We start from the raw sequence: 14,110 nt of genomic DNA on the forward strand, positions 1-14,110 counted from the left end.
TTTAACAGTACAGTTTATGTGATGCTGCAAGGCTCATATCTCCTTTAATATAATACACATATTACTCACAACATTGTTTAGCACGCTATTAGTAGATGTGTTCATTGCAATCATTAGATTATGACATTACAAAGAAACAGCCTTTAAGTCTGAACCAGAGTGGTTTCAGCATCTCAGACATGTACTGTATGCACAATACATAAACAAATACCCTAACAGAAATGCCATGCAAATAAAACTTAAAAGTGATAATGCCTAAATGTTTGTTACATATGTATAATGTTTTGTGGCCATTGCATGCCACTGTGACATGATGCAATCCTGACCTCCAAACAGCCTTTATTGTGATTTCTGTGTATTCTTGTGGTTTGAACCCTGAGCTCTATAAACTCTTTGTTTATGTGTACATTCTTATACTACTGCGTGAGATAAGTGCTTTCTGAACTCCATTGAGAGGTTTCATCACTTTCTCTTCTTTTTGTTGAGTAAATTTTACGTTTTTTTTTTTTTTTTTTTTTTGGTACCAAATGGTTTTTTTCACCATAAAACTAACAGACAAACTGAACTTTCTATACGATACAAATGTTTTTAAAAGTGCAGCAACAATACTGGCCAAAATGAAAATAATTGGGACATAGTTGCATTCATCATGGTAAATTAAACTTATAACTAAAATTGCATAAATGTCCAAACACTCACACATTTTATATATAAAATGTCTATATGGAGGGAAGTGTGTGTACATTATAATATTAGAATGAAGAATCATGTGACACTGAGAAATGGACACATTCTAAAATATAATAAAATAGAAAACAATTATTAACATGAAGACCAAGTGAAGTCACAGAGCGGGGTCACCGAGTGCTGAGGTTCATGGAAAGTTGTCAATGCTCAGCTGATACCCATGGTAAAAAATATATTTTAAAATATATTTTCACATATATTTCACATTTGAAGAAAAACTTTATTTGTCTATAACACGTAAATATTTGAATACAAATCAGTAAGGAACATACTTTATAATGTAAAACCAAAATTACAGTATATATATATATATAAATTTATATTAAAGCAGTGAATTTCCCCGTTTTGGGCACATTTGGCTTTCCATGATTGAGCTGTTGCATGCAAGCCTCGCATCACCAAGTACAATGCTAAGCATCAGATGGAATGGTGTAAAGCACGCCGCCACTAGACTCTGGAGTAGTGGAAACGTTCTGTGGAGTGACAAATCGCGCTTCTCTGTTTGGCAATCTAATGGGTGAATCTGGTTTGGACAGATGCCAGGAGAACGTTACCTGCCTGACTTCATTGTGCCAACTGTAAAGTTTGGTGGAGGGGTAATAATGGTATGATCTAGTTTTTCAGGGGTTGTGCTAGGCCCATTACTTCCAGTGAAAGGAAATCTTAATGCTTCAACATGCCAAGACATTTTGAACAATGCCATGCTTCCAACTTTGTGTAAGAGTTTGGGGAAGGCCCTTTTCTATTCCAGCATGACTGTGCGCCAATACACAAAGCAAAGTCCGTAAAGACATGGTTGGATGAGTTTGGTGTGGAAGAACTTCACTGGCCCGCACAGAGCCCCGACTTCAACCCCATCAAACATGTTGGGATGAAATGGATCCGAGACTGCCTTCTTGTCCAACATCAGTGCCTGACCTCACAAATTTTATTTTGGATGAATGGGCAAATATTCCCACAGAAACTTCAGAAACTTCCCAAAGAAATCTTGTGGAAAGCCTTATAAGAGTGGAAGCTGTTATGGCTGCAAATGGGGGACCAACAATGTATATTGAATACAATATCATTACAGTCCATATTGGTATTAGGTTTCCCAATATTTATGCCCACATAATATATATAATATGAGCAACTTGATGGGGAAGAGCTGAGAAACTGTTCTGACTAATTCACTCTTACTATTCAAAGCTGAAAGTTTTTGGTTGAGATCGATTGAATTAGTTTATCAACAGCTTTCTTCAATTATCTAAACCAAAGTAAACACACAGTAGCTGGCTCCGTATGTTGCCTTAATAGATATATTTTTGCCCACTAAGTATTTTTTTCTTATCATGTGTACTTGTTTTTCTGCCACACCCCTTTTAGACGTGTAGGTAGGGTTGCCAATTGTCCCATATTAGCTGGAACGTCCCTTATATTGGGCCTTATTGATTTTTCCCATACATGACCTCTCTTGTCCCGCTCATTGAATCTAACCACTGATAAAGAGGCCGTTATTTGTTATTTTAAATGTAGACGAGCGACAAGCTTGCTCAATTGAAAGTTCAAAAGAACAGCATTAATCTGAAATAGAAAGCTTTTCTAATATTAAAATGTATTTACTGTCACTTTGACAAATGTATCATTATTATTATTATTATTAATTATTATTACTGACCCCAAACTTTTGAACGGTATAGTGTCTAATGCAACAAAAACATTCAGTGATTTGTGTGTAGGCCTATGCAACATTTATTTCTATGACATTAAAATGTTTTATTTTTTTTGGATGAAGTTGTGTATAAATAGTTTAAGCAAAACAAATGTGTTTAGCCTATAGCCCATCTGAGAACCTAACAGACACTGAGTACAGCCTACAAAAATTTTGAGTGTCACTTATTTTCCTTTAAAGGCCACGATTGTCTCATATTTCCTTTTCTGAAATTGGCAACCCTATACTGTACGTGCAGGCCATGCTCATCAATGGCAGCTGTTCTCAATACACATTGTTTTGTGATAGCTGTCCTGTCACCATACTGCAAAACAACCACTGCTCACTGTTTACCACAGCCTGTTATACAACCTTTGTGCTGACGCAGTGTGTAAATGTGCGTCAAACCCTATCTTTCCTTGAACTTAAACCGCTAAAATCAAGATTAAAGGTCCGAATAAACGGATCAATACACTGCATGCAGGGCAGAGTCCTTTAGAAGTATATAAATACTGGTGGGCAGTGCTGTCAACTTTAAAAATAGCAAGAGCTTTACTTTAAGACAAACAGGCTTAAGGAATAAATCTACGAATAGCCTATATTATTTTTTTTATTAGTAAAAGACTGTAAGGCAATATGCAGGCTTTTAGAAACTGTGGTTTGTGTGCTAGTGGGAATCTTCTTAAAGGTCGGACCGACTTCCTGGTTGCCCGGAGAAACATGTCTGTGCTGCGACTCAGCGCTGCGTGCGTTCAACTTCTCAAGTAAGATTGCGTGTTTTTTTTTTTTTTTTTTGGCGATTTTAATGTCGTGGTGGATATGCGTGTTAGGGTATTATTTTAAATTAAGTCTTATGCTCAGTCTAATTTATTTTGTTATCTCAAAGGGACAAGACCAATGTGTTCTGCAGCAGCTCCGTTCACCAGCGTCTCCTGCGCCTGCCGGAGGGTGCCCGATCCAAAGCAGTCGCGTTCAGTGTCGGCAGCGGCCTCTGTGCGGTTCCTTTCACACAGGTAACAAATGCATGTTTAAATTGTGCATTTACGCTATAGACACTGAGCAATTGACAAACTTGTAAAACGCACATATGGAGAGCCGAGCGTTGACAGCATGGGATAGTTAGGGTGAATATTCAGGTTGATTGGGACACTTTACAAATTATGTCCCAATCACCCTGAATTCACCTAAAAATAAAATTTTTGACATTCAATCACCCTCAAGTTGTTCTAAACCTGTATTAGTTTACTTTTTCTGTTGAACACAAAAAACGATATTTTTGAAGAATGTTGGGTAATCAAACAGTTAATGGGCCCCATTGACTCTCATAGCATTTTTTCCCTGCTGGAAGTCAATGGCTACAGTCGACTGTTACCAACATTCTTTAAAATATCTTATTTTGTGTTCAACAGAAGAAAGAAACTCGTACAGGTTTGGAACAACATGAGGGTGCGTAAATAATGACCTAATTTAAATTTTTAGGTGAACTATCCCTTTAATGATTCTCTACTTTTTAATAATTGTTGTCAAATCAAATGGTTTTCTTATTGAATGCAATAATTATTTATTACAATTACTTTGTAATTTGTTTGATTTAAGCATAACAAAATAGCAGATTTGAAATTTTATAAAGGGACATTTTAATCAAATAACTGCCCTAGCTTTGTGCTTTATTATATATTTACATATTCATCTTTCCCTGAGAATACCACTTTTTAGGCTACATGATAAAATTTGTGGTTATGCGAGTCAGTTAGTTAATGTATGTTAATTCAGTAACCGCTCTTACTCAGTTTTATGTGTTGTTTATTAACTAAAAAGAATCGGCTCAAAAGAGTCATTTGTCTCAGAGCTTGTCACACTGTACATTTCTGATTCATTGAAAAGAACCAACTCGAGACTCATTTACAAAAATCCAAAAAATAGTTCCCGATCTTATTCTTGACCATCTTGGCAAGTGTAATGAAACGCATCCCTTTTTTCCTCCAGCAGGTTGAAAACCTCTCGCATGAATCCCTGATTCGTCGGGCCTCTTGTCTGGTCACAGACAGTGCCAACACATACCTCTCTCAGACAACGCTGGCCCTTGTGGATGCCCACACACAATACGCAAAGGTAATACTTATAAAACCGCATTTTAAAACTATAGTCCACTCAGTAAAACTTGATTGATGTCTAAAATATTGTTTAAACTTTTCTCAGGCACTACATACACTCATTGCCCTTCAGAAGCGATACATTACCTCAATAGGAAAACTGACCCCTGCTGAAGAGGACAGCATTTGGCAGGTGATCATTGGCCAGCGAGTAGAGGTAAATTCTGTTCCTTTAAATGTTTTTTTTACATTTTGTAGAACAAGGTCTGCTTTCGTTTATCTAAGTGTTGTTTACCTTTTGCAACAACATGGATAATGATTAGTAAGACTGATTAGCAGACCTTGTTGATATCGGAAGTAGTTCTATCTGATTGAAGAGGACTCCATTTCAGAGCTTTCACGATGTTTCTCTCTTTTGTCAGGTTAGTGATAGATTGGAAGAATGTAAACGCTTTGAGTCAAACTGGATGAATGCCATCCACATCTGTGAGTTGTCAGCAGAGGCAGCCTACAATTCAGGTATGTTTATCAATTGGCCTTATCTATTACAATCCATTAAAAAAGCACTTCTTGTACGAGATTGATCCAGGCTGTGAATTGATTCGATCCTGATATTTTTACAGGGGCAGAGCATGCATGCACAGCAACAAAGACTAACCTGCAGGCGGCACAGTCCAAAGTGGAGGAGATTAGAAAGATCTCAAGAGAAGCAAAGAAAAAACTGGCTGAGACTAAAGCTGAAGAAATCCAGAGAATGGCTGAATATGTGTCCAGCATTAACATTAATGACCTGGAAGATATTCCAGAGGCCTACCTTCGTGAGGACTAGAAAATATACAAATGTTCTCGAGTTTGCAATTCTGTAGCAAGCCATGAGTATGACTGAATCCAGAATGCACCTTGAAATGCATTTGCATTTTGCAATATGTATTGGTTATGGAATTAAAAGGTCCTGATTTTAAAGGCCTCATTTAATCCAATTATGTGTTCATAACAAAAGAACAGGTTAAAGTCCAACAAATGTAATTTATTTAAATTAACTTGTATTACCTGTTAAATTTGTTAACACAACTTCTAAGATCCATAGATTGCTTTGGAAATAACATTTGTTTTGGTATTTGTATATATGTATATATTTTCATATTGTTTATTTTTTTGATGCAATTACATGATGTGAGTTAATGCAACATTGAAATTATATCACATGATGATGTGATATTACAATATATTTCTACAAAGTTGCAATCAATCTGTTTTATATTTTTAAGAGTTCACCTGCTATTTATTATCTTAATAAATGGAAAATTTATTCAGAACAGTTTTTGCAAATGTTTGAATTCCATTCAATGGAACTGAATTATGGTGCCTTGCTGTTTGACAGTGAATTGATTTGTACATTTATAATATTTTGTGTCATTCAAACATAAACTTGTTTAATGACATTATCATTTATTATAATTATCATGTGTTGTATCATTAAATTACAGTTAAAGATGCTTTAATTTAGTGAGTTTCATGTTGAAGTTCAAAGTTTTAACCAACAGAGGGCGATGGCATGCTTTATTATGGAAAATAATTTTTGGGAGAATGATGTCAGAAATAAACATTGTTTAGACTAAAATAATATTTTAGTCTAATTACAATACAGAAGTCTGTTCCTTCAATTATTAACTCTAATAAAGATGTTGAAGAGATAATACACACTTCTTAGTTTGGACACAAAAATTTAAGTTATGCAGAATGGAAACCTCAGTTATTCACTTTTATTGCATAATTTGCCCATATAATAAATCAGCGGTTACTGAGACTGTCTTTTAGCCTAAAAAGTTTATCTTTTTTTTTATTTGACACTGATACAAACTGTATTTAATACAGGTTCTTCAAACTGAAGTTTAATTCAGTGTCAGCGTACATAGTGTCAGTTTCTTTCTTCTGTTGAATACAAAAGAAGATATTTTAAAGAATGTTGGAAACCAGACCATTCTTTAAAATATCTTCTTTTATGTTCAACAGAAGAAAGAAACTCATACAGGATTGGAACAACTTGAGGGCAATGACAAAATTTTAATTTCTTTGTGAACTATCCCTTTAAGGCTTATGGCCTGTATTTATTACCGAGAATCCAAAGAGTTTTCGACCTTTACGAACTTTCCCTCTGACACTTTAATAATAACTACCTTTAAAAACAAACTATCAATGCTACATTATTTAATGTCGTTAGAAATTATTAAAAAATTGCTTAAAATGTAAATTAAATTCGATATGTTCTCTCTTCTCCACGATTCACGAACTCTACGAAAATATTTGTCTGTGTGTGTATCGAGTTCCAGAAGTCTTTGCATTAGAGGAGTAACATACATTCAGAAGATCGAGGACCAATAAAAATGATTGATTGGTGTAAATGGCACCACTCAGCTGGGGATTTATCACTCTTGGAAGACATAAATAAAACACAAGGATCATGGAAAGCGTGCCCAGCATGGCTCACTCTTTAATCTGAGTGAACTGGGCGACATCTCCCAGAACCCCATTGAGCCAAGCCATTCCAATATGTCCAGTTTTGTAATGTAACAGGGAACATTTTAGTAAAAGCATTCCAGCACGACCAAATGAAGTTGAAGACAACTCGAATGCACAGCGTGTATTGAATATCTATATCAATTAAAGGAGCTTAAGATCCTAAAGATATCCTAAAGATCCTAAAGATATCCCGGGACAATCTTTTGCTTTTTAACTTTGCGCAGCCTTGTTTTTTCCATTAATTCGAAGTTGTTGCTATTATATTTCCATCAATCATTTGTCTCTGAACGAGTGTAAATTCTAACTGCATTGCAAGCAATGCCCTGCGGTTTTGACGAGTTTATTTTTAGTCGGAAACAAACCACTGCTGGACTGAAGGTTCCGCCCACGCGCGGTTCGGCTGCTGTGTGTGTGTGTGTGTGTGTGTGTGTGTGTGTGTATGGATCAGACACAGATGAGGAGGAACTCACTACTGCAGTCAGAAACCATGGCAGAGGAAGTAAGACACATATTTGGGAATAGCACGTTTTTCAATGGGCTTCTACCTCTCCTCGGACTTCTATTGAGCGTATGCACCGGTGGGTACTTTATCTTTTCCAGGATGATAACAAGTCATCTTGAATCGGACTTACCTTAAAGTTTAACATGCAAGTTTTGCTGTGAAGTTTACCTAGCGAGCTTGAATCGGGTCTGCGATAGTATGCCCATGTGTAAAAATGGTCCGTTAGCTGTTAAAGTTCAAATGAACTGTTAATAAACTAACAATAATAAGCTGGTCATTTTATTTTCAGAGTTTTTTTTTTACCTTAAGATGCTTAGGTCTATGAAACTGTGATTTATTATTAGCCTACAAGCAAATCGTGTGTCCAAGTACTGATATTAATTTCTTTAAAACACTTTCATTTGCATTATTTTCTTTAGAATCCTCCTAAGGACTTATTATATACGTTTTTGTGAATTGAATGCATGATGAAAAAACAGTTCTTAAATCCTTAAAACCTACTAGTCTTTATTTTCATGCTACTAGTACTTATTTTTTAATCTATTGAATAAGTACTAGTAGCTAATGAATCTAAAAAAATAAGTACTAGTACCTAATGAATAACTACTTGTATCTAATATATATGTACTAGTCACAATTGGAATACATACTAGTCAGAACTGAAAAGTTGATATCTGAATGACAGATCCCCATAGAAGTCAATGGCAAAAATTTCAAATGTGTTACTAGTAACAAAAGAATAGTTACTAGTCACTATCGAAATAAGTACTAGTATCTAATGAATAAGAACTATTATCTAATTATAAGGACTAGTAACTAATGAATAAGTACTAGTATCTAATAAATAAGTACTAGTGTCTATTTAATAGGTACTAGTATCTTATGAATGAGTACCAGTCTCTAAAAAAATAATAACTATCTAATGAATAACTACTAGTATCTTTTAAAATGGTACTAGTATCTAAAGAATATGCACCAGTACCTAAAGAATAAGTACTAGTACTTAATGGAATAGATACTAGTATCTAAAAAATAAGTAATAGTAGCATGAAAATAGATACTAGTAGGTTTTAAGGATTAAATGTTAAAGCGGCTTGCCATATTAGTTAATAGAAACATGGCTTTATATTACTTTAAAGATGCATTCAATAATCTTCTGTTGTTGTTGTTGTTGTTGTTGTTTTTACACATTTTGTTAGCATTTTTATTTGAAGAACGGTATAGGGGCTGTCAGACTCCTGGATGACAAAATAACCTTCTCAAATTCATTCACATTTGTTGGAAGAGTCAAGAGTAGTAGGTCATTTGGGACACTACTTCTATGTTCAGAGAAGTTTCAGATTTGGCTGTTTCATGCAAGTTATGCTGAAACACCCAGAATGATGAACCAAATTGGAATGGTTGTAAAGTGTTTGAGTAAATGGTGTAGAACAAGTGAAAGGTTGGGTGTGTTTAGGCAAGGGGTGGAGGGCATACTTTAGTGCCTGAAAGGAAAAGGACTGAAGCCGCAGAGTCTGGACGTATTGACCTGTTATTTGGCACTCTGCCAGTGGGACCTTCCACTTTTGTTGCCTTAAATATTAGGTTAAAATAGGAGAAACTGTCTGACTGCCCCTTAGTAAAACACTGCAAGAGGAAGTGGTACTGTATGTCACACAGAATGACTATAATCAAGTCGTTTGTAGCCCAATGGGAAGGGTGGAAAAATGGATGCAGCAAGCAACTTTAAGCATAAATAAAGCATTTGCTAAATGGTAGGTTTAGGTCATGGGTCTTGGTAGTTCACTTTGACAGACTAGAAGCTAAAGTTGAATCTGCATCTAGTGCATCTTACTGCATCTTTAAGTCAGCATTTCTACTGACTTAAAGATGCAGTAAGATGTACTATATGCAGATTCAACATTAGCATATAGTCTCAAAAGCAAAATACCATGACTTAACCCTACCATTTAGCAAATGCTTTATTTGCGCTTGCTGCATCCATTTTCCCACCCTTCCTATAAGCGATTTCTGAGAAACACTGTTGAAAGTGGATCAGACTGAGCACCACAACACACTTGTAGCCAATCAGCAGTAAGGGGCGTGTCCACTCGTGATGGGGGAGGAGAGAGAGTGAGCAAGAGGGAGATTTGAAGAAAGACTGTAGAAAGAGAGATGGCTGAGAGACATTACTAAAGAGAAAAGGTCAGAGGAATATCAATGGAAAAAAGGGTTTTGATCAGGAAAGAGCTTTGGGACCCTCGTTAATATTTGAAAAGCTTTCCAGCGCTGGAGAGACTGAAGCAGGAAGGCCTGAACACGGATGCCAAGGTTGCGATGTTTCATGCTCCATATGTGAGTAACATTGGTTTTGCTGTGTTTCACAGAACCAAGATATGCTGTTGTTGTAATGTTAGCTATAGTAGCTGGACAGTTTTGAGTGTCATTGTCAGTCTGGAGCTGGTGTGCTGCTGGCAACCAACAACCAACTCTTGCTAGTATATACCCTGTATGTTCTTTTTTTTCCTCCCTTGACGTTCATCATCTTTGCTTTAATTTTCACAAAGCAGTAATTTGCTTCGTTTTAGCTATGATAAAGAGACATCCACTCTTGCATTGCGTGTTCATGCATTTTGGGGGCGGAGCAATAAAGGGAGGGGTGTGTTTGTTTTGGGTTGATTTCAGTGTTTCTCAGAAATCACTTACTGCACCTTTAAGCAATAAATGGATGTAGAATTAACAGTACCAGACTATATCACAGACTATATCACTGGATTGAATTTAGTTTACGTTTATTTTTGTTGACAATTTCAAGGGATTCTGAAACTTTTTGTGTGGTTTTATATATCAGTCTGGTCAATTAATGGTATATGCATATATATTTATAACATTTATAAAAATACAATGATTAGAGTAGAATAAATAACAAGTAAGTACACTGTTTGTTCTTTTAATTTTAACAATTTTGCCTGGGGAGATGAATCCTCCTTTTAGACAATGAATGTCTTTTCATGCATGAATCATAAATCCAATGTGTATGTAATTTGAAGAGAGAATGAGACTTGAGGCTTTGTCAAATCAGCAGTTTACCTCACGTGTTTTTCTGTATTGTGCAAAGTGATTTCAAAGGGTCATTTCGAGTATACATTTAGTAGACAGGCCATTCACTGCAGTCACTTTCGGCAAATGACATGCAGGCTAATCCAGGGTCACGTAAGGACAGAGCATACACACACACACACACACACACACACACACACACACACACACACACACACACACACACACACACACACACACACACACACACACACACACACAGGGTGTCTTTGATAGCCTCTCTGCTGTAGATTGAGAGAGATCTATGTTATAGAAATGCAGTCAGCAAGTGTCACCCTGACCGAGCAAATTAGATCAAGGTGAAAGCAATGCAAGCTCAGCTCCTTCATCATGCAGGTGATGCATCACAAAAATATAGGTTAGCCTATGTTATTTCATTGCTGCATGCTAAATGGATAAGCCAGAGTGTGATTAGGCTAATTGTTTTTTTGTTTTGTTTTTACTTCCCTCTCAAAAAGGCTATTTAAGTTTTTGCTGCTTTGCATAGCACATAGAAATGACCAATGCATGTCAATAATGATCCAGAATGCATGCATACTTTCATGGGCCAATTTTGACAGGCTGACTCTTTGTTATGTGCACCGCATCATCCAGCCCATCTTTGTACTTGAATTTAATCTCACTTAGCCTACATAACTGCAGGCTGAAATCTTACAATCACATTAAAATATTCTTTTGAAGGAGGTCCATCAGGAAATGACTGTTAGACTTTATTGTGAGCTGAGGCAGCACGGAGGGGCGCAAGCCATGACCGCAAAGAAGCATTTTGCTGTGAATGTCTTCCATCCTGGAAAGATGTGATAATCAGAGTCTCTGTAACTGGGCTGCTCTCCATTAAACAATGTAATGCTGTAACCTTCAGTCCTGGGAAAGTGCTGTTCCTTGTTATGTGCATACTTTGTTGAAAAGAGCAGAATGGCTGATTACCAGCATATGTTGTGTTTTGGATGCTGGTCTCCCAATCAGGCTTCTTAACTAGCTCGCAACTAGCTGGTCAACCAGCTTCATCAGAACATCACACTGTTAACTTTGTTGCTGGTGAATATGACAATGTAGCAGGTATGATCAGATGTATTGCTTTTGTAGTTTTCTGTCCAGCAAGACTTATAGGTCAGTGACCTGATGCTCATTTTCCATATATTGATTTAAACCGTGACTTCTTCAATGATGAGCATGCTTTTATTTTCTGAATTAAAATAAAACAAAGGAAAAATGAAGAAAAAAGTCTCATTAAAATCAATTATAGAGTAAAAAAAATGTTATAGAGTGGTTTAGCATCTTTAATTAGTATTATATAAGAAAAATATATATTATTGTTGTCCGCTAAAAGTCATGTGGCGTAACTAACAGTCATTTGTGGTCAGTAGGTCTTTTAAAAATCATATTATTTTAAGTTGCCATTAAATGAAGATTCACATGTATCTATTTTCTAAATGCATATAAAAAGTCTTATTGTGAACAATTCATCTGTGCATGTTTCATTTAAAAAAATGCAATCAAAAATGTCATAGGATACGATTAATAAATAATTGATTAAAAAAAAACGTTTTACCATAACACACACACACACACACACACACACACATATATATATATATATATATATATATATATATATATATATATATATATATATATATTTATTTATTTTTTGAAAAATCATTCAAATATATTTTACGAATTTGTCATGTGTTTTTATACATTATTTAATATATATATATACATATATATATTAAAATGCAATTTATACTTACAGTGACGAATGTCACTTTTTGGCATTTTTTTGGGGTAAAAAAAATGTCAGGGTGATGTAATTGTCCTGACATCATAGAAAAATAATAAAAATGACATTTTCTGAAAAGAAAACGTTGCATAGTTTGTCATAATCTTTCATTTTTATTTCTTAGAAAAAAATATTATTAAATGTATATTAAACAAAACAATTGTCCACAAAGTCATGCAGAAAACATGCAGGAAAAAAACAGAAAACAGAACAATGATATCATACAGAGGACCGCTGCAGACCATTATAGCCTGTGCATCATTTGGGTTTGTCAAATTGTCATTTACCCAGTTGTTTTGTATAAATTCATAGCATAATTTTAATTATTTGATGTTAATTTCCCATAATTGCTATACACAATGCTTACACAATATATATTGCTTACACAATGATATCAGATCAGTGCGGTTTCCATTTTCAGTTATGGGATTGGTGCTGAAGAACGTCCTCTAGTTTCCTTCCCGAACCAAATCCATCTGTTCTCCCAGTGCTGAGAGCCCCCTCTGTCTGGGCATTGGAACAAAGAGAGCATTTTATGTGCAATGATCTTCCATGCTGTCTTTGTAATTGTTAGTCGCTGTGGAAGTTTTTAACAAGGGCTACCGGGCAGGAACACAGTTCATGTGCTGTGATGTTGATGAGGCCTCAGCTGCGTTCTCTTTAGCTATTGATGTATGAGGTAATCACAGGGTCCTTATAGTCCTGCAGATATATGAAGGTGGTTCTGCTACATTATATTTCTATCATAAATATGACCGCATGCTGCCATGAGAGCACTAGTTCATGGTTTTCTTTTGTATGACAGGGCAGTTATATTGGAGAACTTGCAATGATTATTCAGCAGCCTTATAAGGATTTCCTGTTGAACTTCTGACAGGAACCAGCTTTGGTTCATGAGTGAAACTTCAGAGATGTGTCCTATAATACCACCATTTGAGATTATGTGATATGGGTCAATGACATAAAAATAGAAACTAAAAAAAAAAACGCATGCCATTTTTAAAATATTAAATGTTTAATATTTTTAATAAAAAATAAAAAATATAATAAGTTATAAAATATATATTTTTTGAAGATAAAATGTATTTTTCAAACATCATGAATGATTAATTTAAATGTCTTTCACGAGTCGCACTCCAAACTTATGACATTTTACAGCCTCAATAAACGTTCTTTACCTTATCAGAAAAATGTAATTTGATTTTTTAAAATACCTGTTGACCTTGACATACATGACAGTCTCTGATATCATTACCTGTTTTATAATACATTCATTATTTTTATTTGATATATTTATTTATGTATATGTATCTGCCTGTTGGTTGGACCACATGATTGTTGTTTCTCTTTATCACTCACATTTTTATATTTATACTCAGAAAAAAATATCAAAATTAATTTGAAATGGAAAACAAGTGTCGTTGGCCTGGTTCTTGCTGGATATGAAAATAGTTTTTGCTACATTATCATTATATCAGCATGATATGGAAGCTTGTTTCCGCCACAGAATAAAACATTTTAAGAGATAATTGCGACTTTTTATCTCACAATTGCGAGTTTACATCTCGCAATTCTGACTTTATTTCTCAGAATTTCGAGATATAGGCTAAAGTCAGAATTGTGTGAAATAAAGTCGCAATTGCGTGTTATAAAGTCAGAATTGCGAGATATAAAGT

General features: G+C 35.2%; 2 protein-coding genes across 3 annotated transcripts in view; both read left to right on the forward strand.

Annotated features, from left to right (window-relative positions):
* Positions 1–2,709: 2,709 nt before the first annotated feature.
* On the forward strand, positions 2,710–6,350 carry diabloa (diablo, IAP-binding mitochondrial protein a). Of its 2 annotated transcripts, none has more exons than XM_081370385.1 (6): positions 2,710–3,201; positions 3,324–3,450; positions 4,424–4,549; positions 4,637–4,747; positions 4,953–5,049; positions 5,154–6,350. In XM_081370385.1, exons 1-6 carry the CDS (start codon positions 3,074–3,076, stop codon positions 5,357–5,359), a joined length of 795 nt encoding a protein of 264 aa, XP_081226511.1. In that variant the 5' UTR covers positions 2,710–3,073; the 3' UTR covers positions 5,360–6,350. The 2 variants fall into 2 exon arrangements, with proteins under 2 accessions (XP_081226511.1, XP_081226512.1); XM_081370386.1 differs by having other exon boundaries at positions 2,891–3,201; positions 4,427–4,549; positions 5,154–6,224.
* Positions 6,351–7,523: 1,173 nt separating this feature from the next.
* The window catches only part of nectin3a (nectin cell adhesion molecule 3a), a 36,908-nt gene continuing 30,321 nt past the window's right edge, over positions 7,524–14,110 (forward strand). The window contains exon 1 of the mRNA XM_081370753.1: positions 7,524–7,628. Within this exon, the coding sequence (XP_081226879.1) occupies positions 7,538–7,628 (91 nt within the window). The 5' untranslated portion in view covers positions 7,524–7,537. The remainder of the gene's footprint in view (positions 7,629–14,110) is intronic.

The sequence above is a fragment of the Scardinius erythrophthalmus genome (genome assembly GCF_964197995.2).
Source record: "Scardinius erythrophthalmus genome assembly, chromosome: 7".
Taxonomy (NCBI): domain Eukaryota; kingdom Metazoa; phylum Chordata; class Actinopteri; order Cypriniformes; family Leuciscidae; genus Scardinius; species Scardinius erythrophthalmus.